This window comes from Theropithecus gelada, chromosome 9, assembly GCF_003255815.1.
Source record: "Theropithecus gelada isolate Dixy chromosome 9, Tgel_1.0, whole genome shotgun sequence".
Classification (NCBI taxonomy): domain Eukaryota; kingdom Metazoa; phylum Chordata; class Mammalia; order Primates; family Cercopithecidae; genus Theropithecus; species Theropithecus gelada.
In genome coordinates this window covers 2,928,526-2,955,827 of record NC_037677.1, presented here as the reverse complement: position 1 = coordinate 2,955,827, position 27,302 = coordinate 2,928,526, and the positions used below count along the sequence as shown (strand labels likewise).

The window sequence follows — 27,302 nt, the reverse complement described above, 5'->3', positions numbered from 1 at the left end:
GTTACCTACTTGGCATAGTACCTAAATGATTACCATTTAATAAATAAATAAATCTCAGGTTTAACTTGACCAGAAAAACCAAGAGCATAAGATTTGGAATAAGTAAAGAACAGCCTCAATACTGTTAGTGTGTTTATAGCACCCACACAGCTCTTTCCAAAGAGCAACATGCAGTCAATTATCCAGATACGTTGTGTACAAGATGCGGAACGATAGGTGAGGATGTAGATTAGTTCAATCACTGTGGAAGACAGCATGGCCATTCTTGAAAGACCCAGAATCAGAAATACCATTTGACTGAGCAATCCCATTACTGGGTATATACCCAAAGGAATGTAAGTCATTCTGTTATAAAGATACATGCACACATATGTTTACTGAAGCACTATTCGCAATAGCAAAGACATGGAATCAACCCAAATGCCCACCAATGATAGACTGGATAAAGACAATGTGGTACATGTACATCATGGAATATTATGCAGCCATAAAAAGAAACAAGATCATGTTCTTTGCAGGGACATGGATGAAGCTGGAAGCCATTATCCTCAGCAAACTAACACAGGAACAGAAAACCAAACACCGCATCTTTTCACTTATAAGTGGGAGCTGAAAGTGAGAACACATGGACACAGGGAGGGGAACAACACACACTGGGGCCTCTCAGGAGGTGGGGTAGTGGGAGGGAGAGCATCAGGATAAATATCTAATGCATGTTGGCTTAATGGCTAGATGATGGGTTGATAGGTGTGGCAAACCATCATGGCACACATTTACCTATGTAACAAACCTGCACTTCCTGCACATGTATCCCAGAACTTAAAATTCTATGCCATTTTACTGAACAACAAAACAAAACAAAAAAACCAAATAAACAAAAGATGCAGGACAAAAACAATGATTTCATGTCATCGTCATTCTCATTCTCATGATTTGGAATTCCTTTTTTTTTTTTTTTTTTTTTTGAGACTAAGTTTTGCTCTGTCGCCCAAACTGGAGTGCAGTGGCATGATCTTGGCTCACCGCAACCTCCACCTCCACCTCCACCTCCCAGGTTCAATAAATTCTTGTGCCTCAACCTCCTGAGTAGCTGGGATTACAGGCCTGCGCTGCTACCCCTGGCTAATTTTTGTATTTTCAATGGAGAAGGGGTTTTGCCATGTTGGCCAGGCTGGTCTCGAACTCCTGACATCAGGTGATCTGCCCGTCTTGGCCTCCCAGAGTGCTGGAATTCCTGCTCCCACTTTCTAGGCTTAGAATTAATGCCTGCTCCTCCACTTCTTGCTTTTGAAAGCCATACCCCTTGTTAACATTGGTCAACAATGGAGTAAGCGAGGAGCGCTGTGGTTCACGATTGATGAATCAGAGCTTCCCGTCACCGTGGTTCCATCTTCAGCTCCTCTTTTTGCTTGAGAATCTGCTACCTGCTTCAGACTGTGCCGTGCTCTTGAGACCTGGTCTCCACCTCAAGGAATCTGGAATTGCTGGAGAGATCAGAAAAAGACACACAAACCTGCAGGAAAAACACCAGGACGTGGTGCAGACATCCTGAGCTGTGGGGCACAAGCCTGTGGGGACTTCGTAGTGAAGGTGGGCAGCAGAAGAGTGTGAATAGGAGGAGGATCTATGAAGTGGATTTCCACATGGGTTAGGATTGGGAGGAGAGCGTGGGGCAGGCAGTAGATCTGAGTCTGTTAGCTCCAGCTGGCAAGGGTGATGGGAGAAGAGGTCAGGAAAAGAGACTGGATTACGGGAAACTGCATATGAACTAATTAAAAAACCGGGTTTATAAGAATACATGTTAATGGTTATGATAGTTACTAAAGTAAGCTGAATTTTTGCATAGCATGGACAGCACGATCTCCTGTTCTCAAAGGTGCACTGCTTTGGACAAATCTTTTACTTCTGCTAGTTTGGATTTTGTGTAGGAAACAGCCCTGTCTTCAGGACACGAAGTCACTGTTTCTATCTAGTGGGTTGGACCAAATATCTAGTAATTTTTGCTGAAGAGCTTTGGAACGTTCTGTGCTTTCATGGTTTCACGTAGCAGTGGACTTCTTTGCCATAAGTGGCAGCTCCCGGAAATGCCTCCGAAATGTATTCCTGTAAATTTACAGAATCAAAGCTGGCTATGGCATGCTACTTTTATATTAGATTGATGGCAATGATGGCCTGTTTTGGGCAATAGTGAAGGAATAAGATTTTAACGTTTGACTTTAAAGAATTAATGATAAATTGGCTTAACCACTTTGCTATTTCTTCTTTTCATCTAAGTAACCGTGAATAAAGGTTCTATACAAAATTCATAAGCTTTGTTTATATTCTATTATGAATTACCTGCTAATTCAATTGAAAAAAAAAAGTGTTATTGATTGCTTGAATTTCACACCTTCTAAGCAAATCTTTCTGTCATGTTGAAGAGAACCATAGGCGCATTTTTCATTTAAAAAGCGTTTCAGACATTCAGCACTCCCCCTAACTGGCCACCAGTCTTCTTATACCTCATTTTCCTCCGTGTAGACTGGGGATAATCATGGCTCCTGTGACTTTTACAGATGTGTCTTACGTGGCTCGGGTTCCCCCTGAGAGCACTAAGGCAGGTGAAGAACTTGTCCTTCCTCCTGGAGGCTGGGGAGGTGGGCAGGAGCTGTCATGGGGGTTAGAGCGAGAGGTTGGAGATGGAGGAAGAAGGGAAGAGAGGGACAGAGTGCACGGCGACGGGTCCAAGCCACAAAGAGTCTGGCGGGAAAGAACGATCACTGGCATACAGGCCGAGGGGGTAGAGCAGCATTGGAAGAGGTGCCTTGAGAGCACTCGACTGCTGTCCCCTCGGCTTCACACCGAGGCATGGAGGAGGGAAACCAACAATCAGGGCCTTGCTCAGAGCAAGAGACAGAAAGCAAGCATTCACCAGTGGACCGGGATCACTTCATCAGTGAGACGTCTGAACCCTCCCATCTCAATTTCCAGACCTATTACTCCACCCCGTAGGCAGCCACAGTTGTGCGTAATCTGTTTCTCCAGTGCACCCTCCAGAACTCTCTTACTTTGAATTCTCTTGGAGAAAGACCCTGAGACAAGGATTTAGGTTCAAGTCACCTCTTTGGGAGGCGATCTTGGGACACGCTGGAAGGGAAGAGGAAAAACCAGAAAAGACCGGGGATGCGGATGTGCCGGTGAGTCACCTGCTTCCCAGAGGAGCAGCTGCAGAGTCCCACTGGGGCCTCTGGGGAGCGGCGTGAACACACCTCAGAGACAGCGACGGGGTGAAGGAGGCGGGCACTGCTCCCCAAATCCATTATTAAGGCCTCAGGAAGGGATGAGAACAGAAGAGGGCTGCAGATACCCAGCGCTAGCCGGCTTTGCTGTGCAGAAGTGAGCGCTGTGGGGCAGTGGGCGGCACCGGCAGAGTTTGCTGTAGTCCAGCGTGGCTCTGCTGAGACCCTTCACGCTCTGGCTGGCTGTGCCCTGTCCCTGCTTGTCAAGGTGGAGGCTTGTCATAGCTTCTGGGTTCAGAGATCATGGAAAGGCTGGCAGGACATGCCGCACTCCCCAAACACCCATCTGTGGTCCCTCTCCCCAAGCCATGGGCCTCAGCCTCTCTGCGGGGTATAACAGGTCTTCATCCTGGAAGGGTCTGAGTCCCTGGTCACCATTTCACTGTGAGCCCTGGTGTCCACTCATGCCGTTGTCCACTCATGGAAATCACCAGGCAGGGCAGCCCTCTGAGGCACCTAGTGAGCTCCCTGAATGTGAGGCAAGCCTTTCCCTGGCTCCGTGATACAGCAGCAGCCCTATGTCCTCCAGATAATCAGGGTAATTACCCCTGCCTGTTTCGTTTCTTTTTCTGTGCCTTGTTGATAGGTGCAAGGAATCCAGAGTTACTAGGCAGCACCCATAACTTTAGATTCAGAAATCCCCTTTCTGGTTTCCTGGTGAGAAGTTCTCCTGCCCCACCCCTGAAGAAAGGACCTAAATAAAGCAGATCCGAAAGTCCTCATCCTAGTGGGGAAGTGGCTGTCTATCTGAGAGTCTTCTCAGGCACAGCAGAGTCACCCTCCCAGATGGTGGTGGAGGGATTGCTGCTGCTGGCTAAGACTCAGCAGAATTTAGGGAATCAACATCTCCCCTTCATCAGCATCTTCCTGAATGTCCCCATTCTAATTTTCCAATTCCCATTCCTTCCCAGTCAATGCCTTCACTTTAACAACAGATGCCCTGTAAGGTTTGGAATTCCATTTGTGTTATCTTTCAGCCACTCACGTGATGAGACACTGGGTTTGATTGTCAGCAATCTCAGCTCTGAGGTGACAGGAGATAAGAGTTTCTTTCATGGCAGGCAAAGAAAGCTTCAGGTCACTTAAGCTGGAAATTTGAAGTCCAGAACTCATGGTTTTCTTTCCTACGTCGTCCAGCACAGATTGGAACAACCAGGCAATGTCATTCCACTTATTAGTTTGACAGAAATGTTCTATAGTATCAAATATAGGGTCACCCAGAGAACCTGACCTGATACATATATCAGAGTCTCATTTCGTGAGTGATTGAATGATAACAGAAATGGAATTTTCAACCTCTAGGTGTCTGCTGTTAAGGTGAAGGCATTGATTGGGAAGGAAAAGGGTCCTAAAAATTGGAGTGGGATTACATGAGAAGATACTTTTGATGCTGGGGATATTTAACAACTACATTGAATTGATAGACAGATAGATGATAGATAAATAGATAGAGAGACAGATAGATAGATAGATTTCTTGTGAGGAATTAGCTCATGCTATTGTGAGGGCTGGAAAGCCTGAAGTCTGAAATTTGTAGGACAGGGTGACAGGCTGGTGACTCGGGCAGAATTTCTATGTTATGAAGTTAAGGCAGAATTCTTTTTTTTCTAGGAATCCTCCATTTTTACTCTTAAGGCTCTTACGTAAAGTTGACTGATTGTAGGTGTTAATTACATCTACAAAATACTGTCACAGCAACATCTAGATCAATATTTGACCCAAAAACTGAACATCATAGTTTAACCAGGTTGATACCTGAAATTTAACCATCCCATCCACCTTCATCCACTGTGATGCACACCAGGGTCAGTACTTGCCCCACTGGGTGAGCCTTGATCTTAGCTATTGCTCCAGCAGCAACCAAGGCAGGAGGGCAAATCACCCCATGGTAAGAATCACCTTGGAGGCTTTAGGGAAGGTCTTTGCATGAGTCCTGGGAAGGGAGGCTTCTCTCCTCTAGAAATGTGGGGGCATGTCTACAGGCCCTGGGGTTTCAGGGAAGTCCGGTACTGGAGGTTCGCAACTTCATGAACTTTAACATCCCTACACAAGGTTGTAAGTTTCTACTCCTTCCCTTTCAGGGTGCTGGTTTCAGCATGGGAATCTTGCCATAGCTTTGAATTCAGTACTTCAAATACTCTTACAATCAGACCCCAGGCCTGGTATTCAGAAAAGCCAGCCCTTGGGATAAGGCCAGTGGTCTCTAGACCACTAGACCATTTCTAGAAATTTCTTCTAGAAATTTCCAGAAGGAGTTCTTGCTTTTTTTGTTTGTTCATTTTTTTAGACAGAGTCTCACTCTGTCACCAGACTGGAGTGCAGTGGTGCGATCTTGGCTCACTGCAACCTCCGGTTCCCTGGTTCAAGTGATTCTTCTGCCTCACCCTCATGAGTAGCTGGGATTATAGGCACGTGCCACCACATCCAGCTAATTTTTGTATTTTTAGTAGAGGCGGGGTTTTACCATGTTGGCCAGGATGGTCTTGATCTCCTGACCTCATGATCTGCCTGCTTCAGCGTCCCAAAGTGCTGGGATTACAGGCATGAGCCACTGTGCCCGGCCTACCTTCTTGCTTTCATACCACCCTCAGTTCACAGTTGACTGACCTGAGGGTGCCATTTTCTCCCTTCAGTGCTTTGAGCATGATGACTCCATCAGTGAGCTCCAGGAGCATTGTTACCCAGGTCCTCACACCTGTCAAGCTGCAGGGGTCATGCTTAAGTTAGTGCATGCCTTCCTCCTGCTTCTGCTCCCAGCCCACTCTGGGTAAGAGTCGTAAGAATGGCCAGGCTGCAGGGGCGGGTTTATCCCCATCTCTCCTTCCTCCAGAAGTGAATTCCTGTTGCTATCTGTCAGGTGGGTGACCAAATCCTGTAACCCAGCTCTGGAGATCTGCTTTCTGGGACCAGAGCTGGTACAAATGGTCTTCAGTGAGTTTCCTCTGGAGGTTTTGTTTTGTTCTGTTTCCAAACAGAGTCTCACTCTGCTACCCAGGCTGTAGTGCAGTGGTGCCATCTCAGCTCACTGCAGCCTCCACCTTCCTGGCTCAAGTGATTCTCCTGCCTCAGCCTCCCGAGTAGCTAGGATTACAGGCACATGCCACCGTGCCCAGCTAATTTTTGTAATTTTAGTAGAGATGCAGTTTCACCATGTTGGCCAGGCTGGTCTCGAACTCCTGGCCTCAAGTGATCTGCCTGCCTTGGCCTCCCAAAGTGCTGGGATTACAGGCATGAGCCACTGCGTCCAGCCTACTCTCAAGGGTTTTAGGGTTAATTCATATTACTATGGCAGTGGGGATGAACACACATAGAATTTCTAATGTGTGGCAATTGGGAATGGCAAGAGTCCCAGGCTGAAACCAGGGCCCCGAGAGGGAAGGGGTAGAACCTTACAACCTTGGATGGAGATGTTAAGGTACATGAAGCTGAGAACCTCCAATGCCAGACTTCCCTGAACCCTGCTGAGACTTCTTTCGGATTACTCTGTGATAGACTCTTGTACGCTCACACCAAATTTCGTTTTTCTTTATTGTATTGAGGGATATTTAAGTTGTTTCCACTTTTTTACTATCATGAAAAAAATGCTTCAGGAATAATCTTACATGTATCTCCTTTTGTATCTATATAAATTTTGTCTGTCATGTTTATTGGAACTGAATTGCTGGGTCAATGGATACATAGAGAGACAAGTTTCTTAAATACTGCCAGAGTAAACCACAGCACTCTTGAATGGGAACAAATCTCATGTGTTATTACTTTTATACTATAAGACACTAGCATTTCAAACATATATGTATATTTTGGTAGATTGCACAGCCATGAAAGAAACGATTTAATCCAGACCCCTCCTGTTCTCAATTCTTCCTAAAGTCTCTTAGTGATTTTCTCAGGGAAACACCGTAAATTTGTACTTACGGAGAATGTTGGAATGTTCGTCTTGGTGTGGTATTGTGTATGTGGGTGTGGAACATGTATGGGTTATGAGACAAAACTAAGCAAGATGTGTGTAAGCTGCAAATTGTCATTAAGAAAATGAAACATTATTTCTAAGGAGGAAAATAAAACTCAGGAAAAAGGAGCCATTCAGTTCTCAGAGAGCCAGGAGAATTGGAAATGAAAGCCGGGAACCAAAGGAACAAAAGAGAAATTGCCACGTCGCGGGCTCTGACTTGCAGAAGCAGAATGTTCCGTGGAGAGTACGGTAATGGGAATGAAGGATGAGAAGCCGGCAAATACAATTTCACTTTATTTTAATGTGCTCTACACCTACAAGTGAATGTTCTATTTGTAAGGCAAAGACTTGCATGACCTCTGGGAAGCCATCTAAGCCTCTCTGTCCCTCAATTCCTCCACTTGCCACATTTAGAAAATTGCCTTGGCTCCTAGACGCGGGGTAGGCACGGGTCCCTCTAGTTTTCTAAATGTGGTTCGCAGACTCCAATGCTTCTTGAGCAGACGGCTGTGTTCTTGGTGCAGTGAACACAGACTCTACCATTGTAATCACATTAGCAATGAGTTAGGTCTGACTTTACTGCCACGCATAATTATGACTGGGCCTAGAAGTCAGGCACAGTGGTCACGGGCAGTTCACAACAATGACTTAGACCAGAGTGCTCTCACCGTCAAAGCTACGTGCCAGTTTGTCACTTTTCAATCTTTTGGTTTTCTGCAAGCTTTCACTTGAACGGTCACCCAACCGTACCCCAAATAATTTGTTACTCTTTTATTAAAAAGGTAAATGTCTAGTACCTGTCTCTTACCGACTATGGTATCCGCTCTTTAATCCTCACGCCCTTGTGGTCTGAGGCCGAGCTGTGGAACTGAACTCGTCTTCTGTGAGGACGACTGTCCTACTGTGTCAGGGCGATGGTGAGCGTTTGTGGAGGCCTCCAGCCAGGAGCCCGCAGCCTGACTCGAGGGCAATCCCGCAGTTAGAACGTGCAGTCTGGGATGGCCACTGGGGAGAATGGGGGGTACAGGAGCAAACTGAACAGGGCTGAGGTTGGGCACAGAGGAGCTGGCCCAGATGTCACAGATATGACAGCCGTGTTGTAAATTACACCTGCAGGAATCCATTAGCATCAAGGAATGGTGTCTGGTCTTCACTGGTTGGAAGAAACACACATTCCATAGCTGTAGCCTGAGTTCTTCTTCCCCTGGGAAAATTGGAACGTTTCCAGGCAAGAAAGGGAAAGGATTGACTACGCTGACTCGTAACACAAACAAAAACCTTTCTGTTCAAGACCGAGCGCTGCTGCTGTCCTGACTTCGGGAGGAAGAGAGGCAGTGCCCACCTGGGTGTGGAGCTCACCTAAGGAATATTGTCAGAGCACAGCTGTGGAAAGGAATGCAGGGCTGACAGGTCACAGCTAGGCAGGTTGCATGTTTCTAGGGGATATGTAAAGGAATCTGAGAATTTTGCATAGGTTACCAAGACCCTGCCATAGTTTCTAAAAATCATTTTGTTGTAACATAAAACAAAGGTGCAGAAAAACACACAAAATGAATGTGTGGTCTAATGAGCTATTGTAGGGAAAGGGGCCTCATGTCGAGAAATGGAACTTGGCCACGTGTCTGAGAAGCCCACCCAGTTGCTGGATCCCCTTTATCCTACTCCAGTTCCTTCCTTCTCCCATTAGTGGCCATTAGGCTGACTTAAAATAATCACTTTGTGTGTTTTAAAAATAATGATGTCATCTAAACGTGAACCTTGAGACACTATTGCTTGGACTTGCCTCCCCCCGTCTTTTTTTTTTAAAGTTTTGAGATAGTTTCGAGTGTCTTACAATCCACAGCTTCCCCTCCCTCCCTTTGTTTTCTTTATGAGTTATTTGCTGAAGCACTGGGGCTGTTTGACCCAGGGTCTCTTGGCGTCTGGATTTTGGTGATTTCACGCTCAGGATGCAGCCTGACCACTTTGCTGCCCGCTGTGTATTTTACAGAGTGGCAGATGCATCTGGAAACTGGGCTGGACTCAGGTTCCACCATGTTGGCAAGGCTGCAGGCATCCCTGTGTCTTGCATCGGAGGTTACAAAGCACCTAAATGCCTGTCCTTTCATGATGTTAGCAGCAGCCAACGCGCAATTCCTAGTCCTGCATCAACTAATTCATTGCGGGGGCAGGAACTTTAAAATATTATGATACTCTAATTTGATCACTTCCTTTTTCTTTATTAATCAGAATAATTTAACAAGGAGGGGGTTTCTACTATTTGATGAGCCACCGGGTACCCTTGGTATTGTAAATACTTGATCTGTTCCCTGTATGAACTAGTTCTCAGCATAGTAAATTAGTTCTCTATCATCCTCTAAAGATGGCCAATTGGTTTTTATTTAATGTGGTTATCAACTCATAGAGTTAGACACATTGATGGATTTCAATATTTTGAATTATTTTCTCTTCTGATGCTGAATTTGTCTCATCTCTGTCCAGTGGGAGCCTCTTCATGTTGGCTTTCGAGTCATTCTGGTTTAATCCTTGTCGTCTTGGTAAGTTCCTCACCATCATGAATGACAAAGTATGTAGGCTCAGGTGGTCCATACCCTGTGCTTGACCTGATGTTGGCCATTTCTCCAGAGCCCTCGGTTCTCACTGCAGGGGTGTTGTTTTATTTGACCTGTTCTTTATTACACTGTATCTCCTCTCACTGACAGCAAGATGTGGGAATGCTGAATTAGACTTTGAAATGTTGACCCGACCCCACACTGCATGCACAAGTCTCAGAATGACAATACGAAGACAAGCAGCAACAGAATGACTGAGCACAGGGCAGCACTTTGCTTCTTTCTTGGTGACATTCATCACCTCACAATGGTCTTGTCTACTGTTCATCTTCCTTGTTGGATGTAAATTCATTGAGGGTCTATGATGTAAATTCATTGAGTGCCTATGATGTCATAGTGCCTTGCTCATAGCTGAAACTTACCTCCTTTATATTGAGGTTGGCTGAAAAGAACAGAAAACTCAATAAGTCAGGGTTGAAGTTGACCTGGCCTCCTTCTCTCTACTTTCCCCACTATATTGGGCTCCATGCCCATGGTCACCTCATGGCCCCAAAATGATTGCCTGGATCCAGCTACCACATCTGCATTCCTGCTAACAAGGAGAAAAGGCCAACAAGAAGAGGAAAAGTTTGAAAATGGGGCAAGGGGTGTGTACAAGGTTCCCTTTAAGGAAGGCTCTGGGAAGCTGCCACTTTAGCTTATATCCCTCTGGCCTGAACCTAATTTAATTCCACACTAGCCTGCAGGAGATGCTGCAAATGTAGTGTTTATTTTGGGCAACCAGGTGTCCAGCTAAAAACCATGGGTGTTTTTTGTAAGGAAAAGGGAAACCAGTCATATTTGAAAATGACTGGTGGCCACTGCCACAGAACATACAATATTTATTGAATAACCTAGTAAACATCAGTAGGAACATAAGGTTGGATGGTAGTTCAGTGAGGGAGGGCTGGAGGGTCCAGCTCAGGTCCAAGTCTCTCTCTCACTCCTGTGGTGATGATTGCAGCTGGAGGTAGAGGAGGGCTCCCAGAGAGAGGATCCTGATAAAAGAATGAAGTAAAGGACAAACTTAAGGTAATGCTTCATGACTAACGTGAAGGAGGCCAAAATAATCAATGATGAAAAGGAGGAGAAAGCTTAAGGCATGGAACTTCGAGAGCATAGCTGATGATATGACATCCTTTCTGCAATGAGCGCCACCCGCTCTGCTGTGAAAACACCTGACCTGTCTTTCTTCTGCTCTGACCTCTGCGTCTCCTCTGCAGTTCAGCCTCTATCTCTACACCCGCGGCCCTCGTCAGGTCTTCAGTTGTCGCCTGGGGTCGCTACTGATCTGATCACCACGGAGGGCCTCACTGGGCTTTGCTCCCATCTGCTTCTGTCTCAGAGCTCTGGTTCCAAAGTTTCTGCTGCACCAGAATCACCTGGGGCTTGCTCAAACACGGACCATGGAAGCTCCACCCTAGGGCATCCCTGTCAGTGGATGTGGGACAAGCCCAAAATATGCATCTTTGCAAGTTTGCATCCCTGGTCCTTGGATGACTCGTTGGGAATCACTGCTGTCCTAAAGTGGTGGTGGGGGGGGGTTTGTTTATTTTTAAAAACATATTGTTACTTTGTTTGCAATTCTACACTCCCATCTTGGGGCAGCAGCTCTGGTATGTGTCTTAGTCTGTTGGTGCTGCTAAAACAAAATGCCATGGACTGAGCGGCTGATAAGGGACAGACACTGATTGCTCATAGTTCTGAAGGCTGGTGTTCAAGATCGAGGTGCCAGCAGATTTGGTGTCTGGTGAGGACCCGCTTCCTGGTTCACAGATGGCACCTTCTCACTGCATCCTCACATGGTAGAAGAGGTGAAGGGCATCTCTCTGGGGCTTCTCTTACATGAACACTAATCGGTTTCATGAGGGCACCACCCTTATGACTTGATTAATCACCTTCAACAGGCCCCATCTCCTAATATCATCACCTTGGGGATAGGACACATTTTGGGGAGACACAGACATGGAGACCACAGCAGTACGCAAGCTCCCAACTCAACAGGATATTTAAGAATGAGGAGTTTGAGGCCGGCCTGGCCAACATGGTGAAACTCCGTCTCTACCAAAAATACAAAAAATTAGCCAGGTGTGGTAGTGCCCACCTGTAATCTCAGCTACTTGGGAGGCTGAGGCAGAAGAATTACTTGAATCAGGGAGGCGGAGGTTGCAGTGAGCTGAGATCACACCACGGCACTCCAGCCTGGGAGACAAAGTGAGACTTCTTCTCACAAAAAAAAAAAAAAAAAAAAAAAAAGAATAAGCAGGCACCAGAAACCTCAATGAATTGTTCCTATCAGATATTTTCCCCTTCAACCTGACATTGGATCACCTCTGTTGCATGAGGGGCCACATACATCATACAGACAATGAAAGTCAGGTGCAGCTGAAAGAATGTGTGGAGACTGTGTACTCTGAAGACAAAGTACACATGTAATACTTAGCTCTCTGAATTGTGCAAATGTTTCTAAGTCATCAGATCATTGTCAAGCTTGCTCTGTCTGCAGTGGTCTGGCTTCCAAATAGCCATGGATGCTTAAGCACAAAGTTGCTTCTAATCTGAAAATATTGCTCACATGTTCACCATACATATCACTAGATTTGATAAACTAAAATAAAACAGCAGCCCTTCCACTGCACCGTGGAAACGTCCTCGGCTGTCCTGTCTCCTCTTTGTGTGCATGCTTTTCCTATTGTGGGGTTGTGCATTCGGGTGGTCAAACAGCCCTGCAATGACAGCCTGGGCTTGATTTCAGGCACTGCCTCCTGCTGCACCAGCTCCGTGGTACAGGGCATTACTCAGCCTCGCTGGTAACGTGGGAACCGAGGAGCGTCCCCCTCACACAGAGCTGTTGCGAGCATTACCTGAAGTAACAGCTGTAAGGGCTCAGACAGCACCTGACCTACAGCAAATGCCAACTCACGCACAGCGAGCTACATGCTGATTCAACATGCATGAAACACACATGGTAAGTGAGATTCGTGGTTATAAACTGATTGATATAATCTATGTCACTTTTTAAAAGCCTTGCAACAACGCAAACCCTGGCCTTGAATCATTGATGGCCGATACTTTTAAAAAGAAAATAATGATGCACCAAATCATTTTAAGTTGCTTGAGAAGCAGAAGCCACAGAGCAGGTAGAACAATGTGCTGTATTGGGTTTCTTCTTGTGTGGAGAGTCGTTTCAGAAACTACAACTTGGAGCGGCTTTTCAGGCTGTGTTTCACCCTGAGTGTCTCTTCGTGCAAACTTGCATGAGCTTCAGAGGCCACCAGGGGGAGACATGACGCTGTGGAACTGTGACAGGTGAGTTCTTGTGATCAACCTGGGTCCTTAGCAGGGTGATTGCTGGCCAGGCTCAGCCGCTGACCTCAAGCTGTGCTCAGCATGAAGGGCTAAGAAAGAAAATTCAAAGGACTGATAGAGAAAATAGGCAGGTTTCTGAGAGGCTTACAGTGTATCTCGAGGCTGACATAAAACGGAAAGGTGAATATTGTTGGCAAACTGAATCGATTGTATTGTCTGTTAGTGAGCCTTGAACACAACCTTTTGTCTCCCAAGGAAGCACGTGACAAATACCAAAGGGTTGTAATTTGAATGCAAAGCTTTTTAAGCCAATGGCTATTGGTTTATTGCTGCTTGTGTTTGACAGGGCTGCAGAAAGAGACCGGTAGCTACAGGTGCTTTCTGTCTGGCAAACAGATACTTCCTGTTGCATGAGAATTACGCACGGGGATACGTAGTCCTCTATCCTGCATAAGAATACGTGGTTCTCCTCCTTGCATGGAAATTTCAGCATGCAAGCCTTTCCAATCACTCTGGCCAAGCTAGTCTGAGGCACATGATTTCTGTTCTATGAACTCCACAATTCACCTTCCCTTCTCTTCTACCCTGTACTGACTGACTGACCTGTGTTCTCTGAACACGTTTGGCTACTTTACAGCTCTTCATGCTGTTTCCATGGTAGAGAGGCATGAAGTTTAGAGTCACTGGATTATTTGACAGCCACGTATGATTGTACAATGTGCCAGGAGGTATTCAGAGCGTGTAACACACATGGACTCACTCAACCTCATGAGAAACGTTAGAGGAAAGTACAAATACTGAATTCTATTTTGCAGAAGAGGAAACGGAGGCAGAGGATAGGGATTGAGTCCGGTGTCTGGTGTGACACAGCATGCAGGTGACAGAATTTAGATAAGAGATGGTAGGTGTTTAAATCCTGACTTTGTCATTCCTGGCTGTGCAAACTTTGCAAATTACTCTTCCAGTCTGACACGTAGTTTAATTTTTCATGAATAACTCCCCTTTCTATGTTGTTTGGGGATGGAACAAGGTGACTTTTATGGGCTCAGCAGGATCTGTTTGAGGATCCCTGCCCCAGAAGGCAAGTCCTGAAGCTCGCTGAGTTCACCTGAACTCACTGTGCTGCGCTCAGGCACCTGCTGCCCCGCTGGGCTCTCAGCTCCTCGCCCACCATATCAGGGTGTTGATCTGTGTGTCCCTGAGACTTGCACAGTGCCTGGCAAATACACACTGTAGCCAGAGGCTGTCTGTCCTCCAAAGAGCCATCTTCTCTGTCTCTACCTTGTCTTCTGCCACTGCTGGTTCTGCACTCTGGCCACCGGCAACATGGGATTTACTGATGTATTTTAAATGCATCCTGCTTTTCCTACCTCTATCACCTGGCAGAGATGTTCCCCTTGGCATAATAACCGACCCCTCACGACTCCCTCTTTGAGGACCATTGCCAAGACCGTCCCCCCAAGCCTTTTCTTCTGGTGGCTCAGACGGAGCTGGAGTCTCCTTTCTCTGAACTGGCTTTGACGCTTTCATTGCCTTATAGCCCTAGACATGTTCTCTTTGGTGCCTTAACTGTTTATACTCTTGTACTCAGCTTTTTAGGAAATTGTAAACTCTTGGCAGGCAGGGCTTCCCTTTCATTCATCTTTGCTGATGGTTAATAAATACTTTTTCCTTTTCTAGGAAAAAAAAATAGAAACTTTTTTTTTCTCGAGAAGGGGAAATGTGCTGGAGGTTTTTGCATAACACACATCATTGGGCAGTGAAAGGGGCTTCGTGTTAACTGTCGGAGACGGGAGGTTTAGAATGGACTCATTTATTAGTGGGGTCACTCTGGGGCTTTTCCTCATAGAGTTCCTCTGCATGTTCATCTATAAAACAGTAACAGCAAGACCTGCTCCATTCATCTCAGAGTTTGAGAGGAACTGAAATAACATATAACGAAGGAATTCGGGCGGCATGTGCATACTACGTTGCAGGCGGTGTGCAAACCACGCTAGGAAGCTTATTGTGGCCTATCAGAAACAGGCGATTCTCCACATTTTAAATACGAAGAAACAAGTTTAGAAAACTTCAGCCACCTGTCTGAGGTGACCCAGCTGGTCCTTGGGGGAGCTGGAAACAGGGCTGAGGTCTGTGTGTCTTCAAAGTGAGTGGACGCCGGTCACTGCCAAGTGACGCTTTTTCGATGCACCAGCGTGCATCGAATATTTGAGATTCCCATAAAAGTGAGTGAGAAGTGAGTGATTTTTTTCTCCTAGATATGAGTATAGCTAAGTTTTGTATTCATAACTTGCACAAATTTGTGTTCTGACATTACTTGCCCTGTGAACAAATAGTGCTTATCCTTGTAGATATTTGGCAACATAGATGTTGTCATAAAAAGTATTTGACGACACTTGAGGATTTGCAGGTGCCCAGTGAAGCAGCCCGCCCCTCCGTGAGCGGAATTAGTTACTATGCCCCAGAATGTGTGCAAGGGAGGGAGGGCACTTCTCCCTCTGCCTGTTGGTTGTTGTGTTGGACTCATTTGGGACGGTTTAATGGAGGCACACAGATCTTCCAAATATGATGGTTTTACTGTGACTTTTCCCCTGAGGAATCAGGAAGTGTCTCTGCCACTGCGACAGACACCACGAGGTGATGATGCTGTTGCGTTGGTTATTACATAGTGTGCAGTGAGAGCATCCAAGGCCGGAGAATGTCCAGGTCATACATCAGACACTTCAGTGTATCCTGCAGAGGTAAAACACCCTTCAAAGCCCATTGATCTTCTAGGTTATTTTTTATTTAATGAAATGAGTTGAAGATAAATGACGAATTTCCAGTGCGAAGCAGGAATGAGAGAGAGTCAAAGACAAGAGCATGGTAGATGTTTGGAACTTGATACAAGGAAGAAAGACCAAGTCTTACCAAGCACAAAACTGCAAAACCGCAACAGCAAGAAGAGATGAAAAGTTCATTCACTTTTCCTGAATGTTTAAACTACTTGGAGGTTGTAAATAATTTCACGTATTTGTTAACTTGCTGTAATACTTACAATCAGCATGTGTACTAGGATTTGCGAATTGAGACTATTAAGAAAAGGGGTTTGGGGGGCACCAAAGGGGACAACTCTCACCTTAATTTTGATGACAAAGAAACACTGTGGTTGTTTCTTTCAATAGATTCAAGCAGGCTGGGCGCGGTGGCTCACACCTGTAATCCCAGCCCTTTGGGAGGCCAAGGCAGGCGGATCATGAGGTCAGGAGTTCGAGACCAGCCTGACCAACATGGTGAAACCCCGTCTCTACTAAAACCAGAAAAGTTAGCTGGGCGTGGTGGCGCGTGCCTGTAATCCCAGCTACTCAAGGGGCTGAGGCAGGAGAATCACTTGAACCCGGGAGATGGAGGCTGCAGTAAGCCAAGATCGTGCTGCTGCACTCCAGCCTGGGTGACAGAGAGAGACACCTCCCACCTGCCCCCCAAAAAAAACATAGATTCAAACAAGAGAAGCACAGAGCTGCATATGTGGCCTGCAGGAGGAAGGGACACGTTCAGTTCATTTGGGCAGTAAGTGGTTATATGTCTGTCAAAGACTGCTGTTACTCTCTGAAGGTGATTATTTATAAAAATTGAGCTGAATATAAAATAGACTAAGTGTCAGGACATGCTGAACTCCTGGACTAGGGGTGTGCATGAGCACTCTGCCCATCTGACTCACAAATTGACCAGTGGGAGCAGTGGGTGAGATCCCTCCCACTGCATCCTGCTGAGCTGTGTGTGCTGGCTGAGGGCTGTGACTGCACAGGGAGAGGGATGTTATTTTCCTAGTTCTCATACGAGTTCCCTATGTGCATCCGTCAGGAAGGAAGCCTCACCTGAAGTAACTCAATGGCTTTGTGACATCTTTGGGCCCAGACCCAGGTGTTTCATAGAGCCAAACAGACAGATATTTCACTATTATCTTTTTTACCTCTATTATAGACCATGGGTTCGATGCTGACCCTGACCATGGATAGAAATGTTGTAGTGTCAAGGTAACTCCCAGAAAACTACTTCCGACTGTACAGAGATTTGGTTTCCCAGAGCAGGGAAATCCTGCAGTGCCAGGGTGCAGGAATTTTATCTGTGAGACAGGAAGAAGGTGAACAAAGGAGGAAAGCCCAGAGAGAGTTGCTGGGCAGTGACTCGGTGGTGAGCTATGGTCAGTGACCAAAGATGAAGAATGGACTTGTTTGGTTGGTTCATAGCCAGTGAAGGATGAACCAGAAATCAACTTCACAGTCCTGCACCCTGACCTCAGATGAGTAGAAGATAGTTTCCTCTTGCAAAAGGAGAATAAAAAGAATTAATGTCCCTGTGGTTATTATGGGGATTAAATGAGTTCATATTTGTAGAGAGTATACACCAGTGATTGAGACACAAAGCACAATACAGAAGTTTGTTTAATACCTGACAATAAATGGTTTGTATGTAGAGCATCCTAAATAAACTGCTAGAAACCTATTATAACCAGTAAGGTGAGTTTAGCAAGTTTGCCGGATCAACAGATAAAAAATAACAATACAATGAACAATCCAAAAGTGAAATTAAAGAAACAATTCCACTAAAAATAACGTCACAACGAACAAAATATCTGTAAGTATATTTGCTGAAAGAAGTGCAAAATGTATACTCTGAAAACTATGAAACATTGTTAAATAAATTAAAGAAAATATAAATAAATAAATAGATGCATGTTTTATTTTTATGGTTTAGAAGACTTCACATTACTAAGATGTCCATATTCCCCAGACTGATCTACAGATTTAACACAATGCACATCAGAATCAGACAAGCTGATTCTGAAATTTATGTGGAATTGTAAGGGACCCAGAATAGTCAACACAATTCTGAAAAAGAAGAACAAAGGAAAAGGACTTAGACTTCCCAATTTAAAAACTTACTACAAAGCAAAAAAGTAATCAATTAATTAATTACAAAGTGATCAAGACAGTGTGGTATTGGTACAAAGATAGACAGATCAATGGAATAGAATTGAGAGTCCATAAACAAACTCTTACATATAGGGTCAACTGACTTTAACAAAGATGATAAGATCATTCAATGGGGGGAAGAATAATCTTTTCAGCAAATGGTAGTGGGACAACTGGATAGTCACATGCAAGAAGAATGGAGTTGGACCTCTACCTCACACCATACACAGAAATTCACTAAAAAAAAAAAAATTGTCCTAAATATAACAGCAAAAACTTTCATGCTTAGTAGAAAATATTGGGATAAATCTTGATGACCTTTTTTTTGGCTGAAGATTCTTAGCTATGACATCAAAACTATAAGCAACAAAAGGAAACATTGATAGTGTGAATTTCATCAAAACTAAAAACTTTTGTGCTTCAAAGGACATTAGCAAAAAGGTGAAAAGACAATCCACAGAATGGAAGAAAATACTTGCAAATCATATATCTACAGGACTCAAATCCAGAATATAAAAAGAATGCTTACAATCAAATAATAAAAAGACAAATAACCCATTTAAAATAGGCAAAAGTTCTGAATAGACATTGCTCCATAAAAACACATAAATGGCCGATAAACACAAGAATAGATTCCCAGCAATATAAGTCGTCAAGGAAATGAAAATTAAAACCACAATGAGATACCACTTCAGATTTATTAGAATGACTATAATCAAAGAGTCAGAAAACAACAAGTGTTGGAGAGGGTGTGGTGTGGTTGGAGTCCTCACATACTACTCATAGAACTGCAGAACAGTGCAGCCCCTTTGGAAATGATTACACATAGAGTTACCACATGACTTCCAATTCCACTCCTCAGTATATATCTAAGAGAAATAAAAAATATCTCCACACACAAACTGCACTCAATGGGCTTAGAGCAGCATTATTCCTAGTAGCTAAAAAGTAGAAACAACTCAAACACTCATCAAAAGATAAATGGATAAACAAAACGTGGTCTGTCCATACAATGGAATATGGAATATGTATGAACCATAGAAAGAAACTGAGCACTGACCTATGCCACAGCATGGTTGGATTGTGAAAACACAGACCCAAGTGAAAGAAGTCAGACACAAAGGCCACATGCTGGATGATTCCACTCACATGCAAGTCTAGAGTGTGGATGAAGAGATGAGACCTGAAGCAGATGAGTGCTTGCCAGGGGCTGGGGAGGGCTGAGGAGAGTGGATTGGGGATCATAGCTGGAGGGTACAGGGTTTCTTTTTGAGAGGATGTGGTGTCCTAAAATTAACTATGGTGATGGTTTACAACTCTGTGAATATACTAAAAACTGCTAAATTGCATACCTAATAGGGCTTAATTGTGTGGTACGCGAATAATACCTCAATCAAGCTGCTAAATACAAACATATGGCTATGGAACACTGGGGAGCACACCGTCAGCTTGTTTGGACAAGAATCTTCCCAAGAAGTGATCCCTGCCTATTCTTCCAGCAGCCTCTTGACTTTGGTATCAACCTAATTTTAATGACTTTACCATGCATGGATCCAAATGTCAATTCTGCCCTCTTCGATTTCAAAGCAACTTCACACCCTTGCCCTCAGGAGCATGAGTTTTAATGGTCATGGCTCCAAGACTTCACATTTGGCTTTCCTTTGATGGATAAGAAATGCAGGAAGATGATACCCTTGACAGAGTTTGGGAAGTGTTGCCTGCTACCAGGAAGCTCCCTATGCCTTGAAGGGTGGGCTGGGGACTCTCACTAGAGACCCATGAGGCGGACATTATGTGTCAGAAGTCACTGTCAGCAGTGCTTTGTGAAGGTAACTGAGTTCATACATCATATTCCCTGAAAAGTGTAACAGATTAGTTCCCTAATTTAAAGGCTGGAATTCATTTCCTGAGCAGTCAGTTATACTTGACAAAGAATGAAATGACCAATTGAACAGGACATGGGAGGAGAAGGTTTTAATTGTGGGCAGAGCCGGGCTCTGAGGCTACTGGGTTCTACCTCAGATGGCCTGAGCAGAGCTGAAAATGCTCATGTGTCTGGTGTGAGGACATGGGGAGTGTCTGTAAGGTGGGTGTGGCCTCATTGAAAACTCTGAAGGTCCTGAGTGAACTAGCAGGACATTTAGGTACATTAAGTACCCACTGTCTGAGTGTCTTTGGATTTCTTGGTTTCTATCCACAAATTAAGAGTGTTATTTGCTTTTTTGAGGAATACCCAGACCATTTGAGACTGCACTGTTTTACTTCCCCACAAGCAATGTGCAAAGGTCCAATCCCCATGTCCTCACCAACACCTCAAGCAGGTATTTCTTGTCACTGTCTTTGAAGTAAGACTGTGAGAGACTGAATCTACAACTGATGGTGAATAGACCACGTTGTGTATGACAGAACTCTGACCTGCCTCTGCAGTGACTGGCCACAATGGTCAGGACATAGTCACCTGCTCTAGTTTGCCCTTGCTTCAGAGTTAGGGCCAACCAGAGAAAGTCCAAAATGCTCCCTGAACTGCCACACAGGATGGCCTGCTTCTTGTTAGCCAGCTCCAGCTTTCCCCAGGCAGCAACCTCCAAGCAGGGCTCACTTTGTTTCACTGTAAGCCATGCCCACTGCCCTGCCTGTCTTTGAGTCACTGCAAGTGAAAGAACTGTGACCAATTTCCTTGCTGTAGCAACCCTGAAAATACTGGTGCTGCTGTTCTCACCTGGGTGGCCTACATCTACCTCTGTATTAGGAGGATGAGTAATATCGTCAACTCTACAGCCATGAAGGGTGACGGGAAGATGCACCCACTCTCTCTGTCTTTCTTTAACTAACTCTACAGACATGGAGGATGAGAGTAAGATGTCCAATCTCTCTCACCAACTCTACAGCCATGGCGGGTGTGAGGAAGATGCACCCATTCTTTCTCTTTCTCTCTGTCTCTCACCAGCTCTACAGCCATGGAGAGTGAGACTAAGAGGTCCTCTCTATCTCCTTCTCTCTCTCTCACCAACTCTACACACATGGAGGGTGAGAGTAACATGCCCACTCTCCTTCTCTCTCTCTCACATCATCTCTACAGCCATGGCAGGTAAGAGGAACATGTGCCCATTCTTTCTCTTTCTCTTTCTCTCACCAGCTCTACAGTCATGAAGGGTGTTTCTCTCTCTCTCTCTCTCCCCCCCCCCCTTTCTCTCTCTCACCAACTCTACAGCCATGGCGAGTGAGAGGAAATTGTGCCCTGTATCTCTTTCTCTCTCTCTCACCAACTCTACAGACATGGAGAGTGAGAGTAAGATGTTCTCTCTCTCTCTCTCTCACCAACTCTACAGCAATGGCAGGTGAGAATAAGATAACCTCTCTCTCTCTCTCTCACCAATTCTACAGCCATGGCGGGTGAGAGTAAGATGACCTCTCTCTCTCTCTTTCTCTCTCTCTCACCAACTCTGCAGCCATGGTACGTGAGAATAAGATGACCTCTCTTTCTTTCTCACCAACTCTACTGCCATGGTGGGTGAGAATAAGGTGCACTTGTTCTCTCACTCTATCTCTCCAATCTCTATTTTTTACTGAATTATTTGAAAAGTAGTTATAGATATGCCAACACCTTACTCCTTAATAATTCTGCATGAATCTGAAAAGATCAAGGACTTATCTTACATACCACAATACTCTAAACCAAAAATATATTTCTAAGGCTCCCCAACCATCTGAACGGACTTCCTCCTCAGCCAGGGAAATTTTACAATTTAACCTGAAGGACTGGTTCAGGCCATGAGGGGAAGTGGGAGTCAGACTTCCCGATTTAGCGTGCCTCATTATACCTCTCCAGCACTAACATCAACACAGACTTTAAGTTCCATAAGAAACATTTTACAACCTATTTTCTCTGAAGCCTGCTATTGAAGGCTTCCTCTGTAAATAAGAACTTTGGTCTCCACAATCCTTTACCTCAACCCACACATCCCTTTCTATTGATCCGAGGTCTTTAGATAAACTCAACCAACTGTCAACCAGAACATGTTTAAATCTACTTATGAACTGGAAGTTCCCGCTTTGAGCTGCCCGCCTTTCTGGACCAAACCAATGTATTTCTTAAATGTATTTCATTGAAGTCTCATGTCTCCCTAAAATGTATAAAACCAAGCTTCACCCCAACCACCTTGGGCACACGTATGTTCTCAGGATCTCCTCAGGGCTGTGTCATGAGCCATGGTCACTCATATTTGGCTCAGAATAAATTTCTTCAAATAGTTTAGAGTTTGACTTTTTTGTCAATAATACAATAATCACCTGAAAAGAGTTTAACAATGATACAGTCATATTATGTCACACACTATTCATGCTTAATTTTCCCAAGATGTTACGGGAGTATTTTTGTAGCTATTTTTTAAAATCTAGAATCTGTGAAAGGAAAATATCTCGGGTCTCCAAAATCACTAATGAAACTCGAGTTGAAACTGCTTAGGGCAAACTTGCTTCCCATTCTGTTCAAAATTATCCCTCTGCTCACTGAGATAGATGCATACCTAACTGCCTCCTTTGGAGAGGCTCATCAGAAACTCAAAAAAATTTGACCTGTGACCTGGAAACTCCCTTCCCACTTCCTGTCTTTCTGCCTTTGCTTCAAGTTGACCTGTCTTTCCTGATGGAACCAATGTACTTCTTACATATATTGATGGATGTCTCATGTCGCCCTAAAATATTTAAAACCAACCTGTGCCTGACCACCTTGGGCACATGTCTTCAGGACTTCCTGAGGCTGTGCCACAGGTGTGTCCTCAACCTTGGCAAAATAAACTTTCCAAATGAACTGAGACTTTGTCTCAGATTTTCCAGGTTCGCAGATCACATCAGTGATCACTCATTGCATTTTGCATTTTGTCTTTCTGTCTGTTTGCTTCTTTAATGTAGAGAAACTCCTCCCTGATTTATTTGATGTTCATGGCATTAATAGAATTGAAGAGTCCAGGTCAGCCTCATTTGTAGAATGGCTCATGTTTTGAATTAGCCTGATTGTCCTTGTTGCCATTAAATTAACACTGAATGCTTTTGTGTGATTCCTCAGCACATGATAAAGTCATGTGTGTTTCTCCCTGCCTCACATCAGGAGGTGTGGAATCCCACTGTGTTTTATTATTGGTGATCATGTGGTTGACACAGGGACCCCTCATCCCAGATGTCTCTGCTATAAAAGTTCTGCCTTTTGTAATTAACATGTACAAGTGTTATACATGGTGTTTATAACATTTGAGTGACATTTTTTGGCCCTATAAAAATTCTATTCCCCAAACATTTTCAGTCTACTGGGTTTAACCCGTCTATTTGTTTTATTAATGTGGTTAGGCTGTTTTACCCTAGTCGATGCTGCATGTGTGTGCGTGTATGTGTGCATGCATGTGAATGCATTTTAACTTTGGTTGAGTGCATTATCTGTACTACATAGTGACAACTTGAACTAAGACCAGAGATGATCTACAGTTAACGGAACTGTCTGTAAAGTGATAATGATAGCCATCCACTGCTTATGTGTACGGCATATATTCCTCACAACAACCATACAAGAGAGAAGTTATTGCCTCCATCATACAGGTGGGGAGAGCAGAACGCAGAGAGGGGAAATGGCTTCCCGAAGCCCCGGGCCATGGATGCATGGCACTGTCCCACCCAGCAGGCGGGTTCCAGGTCTGGTTCTCCACGCCTGCACCGCTGCCACCTCCTCTGGGTTATCAACTAGACGCTACCAGTGAACATCTTTCCGAAAACGAAAAGGCGGTGGAAAATGTAAATTTTGTTTTGAGCAAAAGAAACTGAAGTAGCTGAGGGGTTTTACAAAGATTGGAGAGCAGCATTCCGAGGAGGCATCCGAAAAAGACCAAAAATCCCTTTCCTCCTGACTCTACCTGCTCCAAACGTTTTCCCTCCAGTTGTTTCTTACTTTGTCCTCTCAGTTCTCTTCATGAGGTTTACTTCTTGGGGATTAATAGATCAGCAACCAGTATGCTGGTCGTAGGTCCAATAGCCATTGTGGGGTTTTCCCAGGCACTTGAGGAAGGGCTGAGGTAGGGAGATGTTGCTGCACTCAACAGAGTTTCAAAACAGGTGACTCCAGTCTTTTGGGAAGAAAAAGTCTGATAAAATAAAATAGCAGAAATAAAATGAATGGCAGATTAAACTTTGGGCTGCCTCACAGTCCTCTTAAGGGGCAACACACCAGTGTCATCACTTTATGTTTTTATTTTTTATTTTTTGTTTTTGAGACAGAGTCTTGCTCTGTCGCCCAGGCGGGGGTGCAGTGGGACAATCTCATCTTACTGCAACCTCTGCCTCCCGAGTTCAAGCGATTTTCCTGCCTCAGCCTCCCAAGTAGCTGGGATTATAGGCATCCACCACTGCACCTGGCTAATTTTTGTATTTTTAGTAGAGACGGGGTTTCACCATGTTAGCCAGGCTGGTCTCAAACTCCTGACCTCAGGTGATCCGCCCACCTTGGCCTCCCAAAGTGCTGGAATTACAGGTGTGAGCCACCGCACCCGGCATGTAATCACTTTAGAATGATAGACAAATTGACCACTGAGGAAACTTCCAGAAAATAATCTAGTGCAAAATGAAAGAGCTTGTGTTTGTGTTTTTATCATTGGTGGTCTGAGATGCCAGATAATGTGGTGTGTTGGACTGGGGGAGTCTAATAAAAGGCTTTCGTTTTGGTTCAGTACTGTGGTCTTCCTAGCATTAACTTTGTTTATCTTTTAATTTTTTTGTATAACACTTAATTTAGCCCTCTTAAATAACTGAACTGGGTGGGTATGGTGGCTCATGCCTGTAATCTCAGCACTTTGGGAGGCTGAAGAGGGTGGATCAACTCAGGTCAGCAGCTCAAGACCAGCCTGACCAACACAGTGAAACCCTGTCTCCACTAAAAATACAAAAAATTAGCCAGGCATGGTGACACATGCCTGTAATCCCAGCTACTCGGGAGGCTGAGACAGGAGAATCACTTGAACCTGGGAGGAGGAGGTTGGAGTGAGCCGAGAACACACCACTGCACTCCAGTCTGGGTGACAGAGCGAGACTCTATCTCAAAATAAATAAATAAATAAACCCCTGAATTTACAGGATAAATCATCATGAAGTGAGATATATGCACTATCCTAAATGCTTGTATCTCTGAATATCTCTGTATCGAAATAAATGCTTATATCTCTATATCAAATCAAAAAATAAGACCACATTTAACATATAAGCATGCAAAGTTTGAGCTTGCGGAAGAATATTCCATGCCATATTTCTACTTTACGGGAGCATAGAGACAGGGTGAAACCACTAAAGAGATTCAAAAAATAAAATTCACAGTGTAAAAAGGAGCATATGTTTGGCAAATGATAAAATACCAAGTCCATCGGAATAGACTCAAAGAGCTTCAGATGATTGACAACACACTTCAAGAACAGAAAACTTGTTTTAGTTCAGTAAAAGATATGTTCTGTGCTCCTAGAATCATAGCAATACGATATGTCTCACCATTTGCAAGCTAAAGAATCTTGAAGAGCCCCCCCATGCAAACGGGAAATTTACGAAGGGTCCCTTCCATTTTCTAAAGTGAGCCTGTATGAGATACAAAATAATCCTTTATGATGCCACAAGGCACGCTTTTGAAACAGAGGCCTCATATATCTCAGAAATCATCAGCCAGCTTGCTAGATACAGGAACCGCTTGCTCTCTCAGGTAGAAGAGGTGGTGATCCAAAATAAACCTTAGTGGTTTCCTAAATTCAATTTCTAGAATGAGATTACCCTCCTTAGATTGCTTCTGATTTCTTCTGGGAAATCACTGAAGCAGTGGAAAGGGATATCCAACCACATTTTTTTAGACCACAGGAAAGTAAAGAAGGAATTTTCTTCTGGACAGAGATTTGTTTTGGCTAACGTGCATCTGAGTGTGCTGATTGAAAACATACTGAGAATCCACTCTTTCATGTTTGGTATTATTATTCTGTATACATTGTGTTTGTCTTGTGATGAATATGTTCTATGTGTGTTAATTTTAACAAAAAACCTACCCTTTTTATTCACGACGTTTCTTCTCTGTATTTATGGCTAGTGAATTTGTTAGTGTAATTTTAAAGAAATGAAGCCCTTTTTAGGAAAAAACAGGTGTTGATGACATACTGAGGCATTTTCTTAATGACTTGAAATTGTGTAGTTTTTGAAATAAAGCATTGCACATCATCTGTTCCTTAGGCTTGTGTACTTAGTTTTTAGAGTAAGCAAACGAATTACATATGGAAAAGTATTTAAAATATTTTAGGTAGCTGCTCTACTTAAGATAGGTTGAAATCATGTTCATTTAAGTGTATTTTATTTTAAAGCATCATGATAAGAAATTTTGTTCTGTATTAACTTAATTGTATCTATACTTGATTTTTTGATTGTGTAAAACATAACACAGCCTCTCAGAAATGCACCAAGAAAGGGAGTCAGGAAGGATGAAAAAGCTTTGGCACTTAGCAAGGCCTCTCTGTATTAAAAGATCAGAGAAACTCAGTGTCATCTAGGTCAGTGAGAGGTCTGTGGTTGTGATTTGTTTTTTGGCTCACTTGGCTGGGCAGTCCATGATGGTCCTGGGGGGTGCATGGCTCAGCCAGGCTGCGCGTGTGGCTCCAGCTCTGTCCCCTAATCCAGGCTGGAGGTCCGCTTCACTCTGTGGCTTCCTCCTCGCATGAGCTTCCTTCTGGTGACGGAAGGAAACGCCGGGGAGGGCGTACCAAGTGCCTGTCCTTAACTATTGCAATCCAAGAGACAGACTGTCATTCTCGGCATTTTAGCCTCAGTTATTCCAGTTGATTTCCACTGGTCCTGCTTGCTTCATTGCCCCTCCCTGAGCAAGTCACCTGGCGCAACGATCAGCCAGAGCTGTGTTCTCTGGATGGGTGGTTGGGGGTGCTGGGATGGGCAGCTCAGGGCAAGAGGGTTTCATTTCCAAAAGACAAAGAAGGGAGGCTGCAGACCCACGGCGCTGAGATCTCCCAAAGCTACCTTTCTGGAAACGGGCTGGAACTGAGCACGGAGCATGAGACAGATGTTTGAATTAGAATCAACTAGTCTTTCGCAGACTAAGATGTCTTTGAACTAAGGATAACACTTGCTAGTGCTTGCTCTTTCAAAAGCCACGTGGAGCAACCCTTTTGTACGGTAAGTGCTGACAGGCATCCGGAAGGTC

At 44.4% G+C, this 27,302-nt stretch overlaps 1 protein-coding gene across 1 annotated transcript in view; it reads right to left on the bottom strand.

The window, feature by feature from the left end:
- The window catches only part of PFKP (phosphofructokinase, platelet), a 43,582-nt gene extending 22,109 nt beyond the window's left edge, over positions 1-21,473 (bottom strand). Inside the window, exon 1 of the mRNA XM_025397197.1 lies at positions 21,459-21,473. Within this exon, the coding sequence (XP_025252982.1) occupies positions 21,459-21,473 (15 nt within the window). The remainder of the gene's footprint in view (positions 1-21,458) is intronic.
- Positions 21,474-27,302: the final 5,829 nt, after the last annotated feature.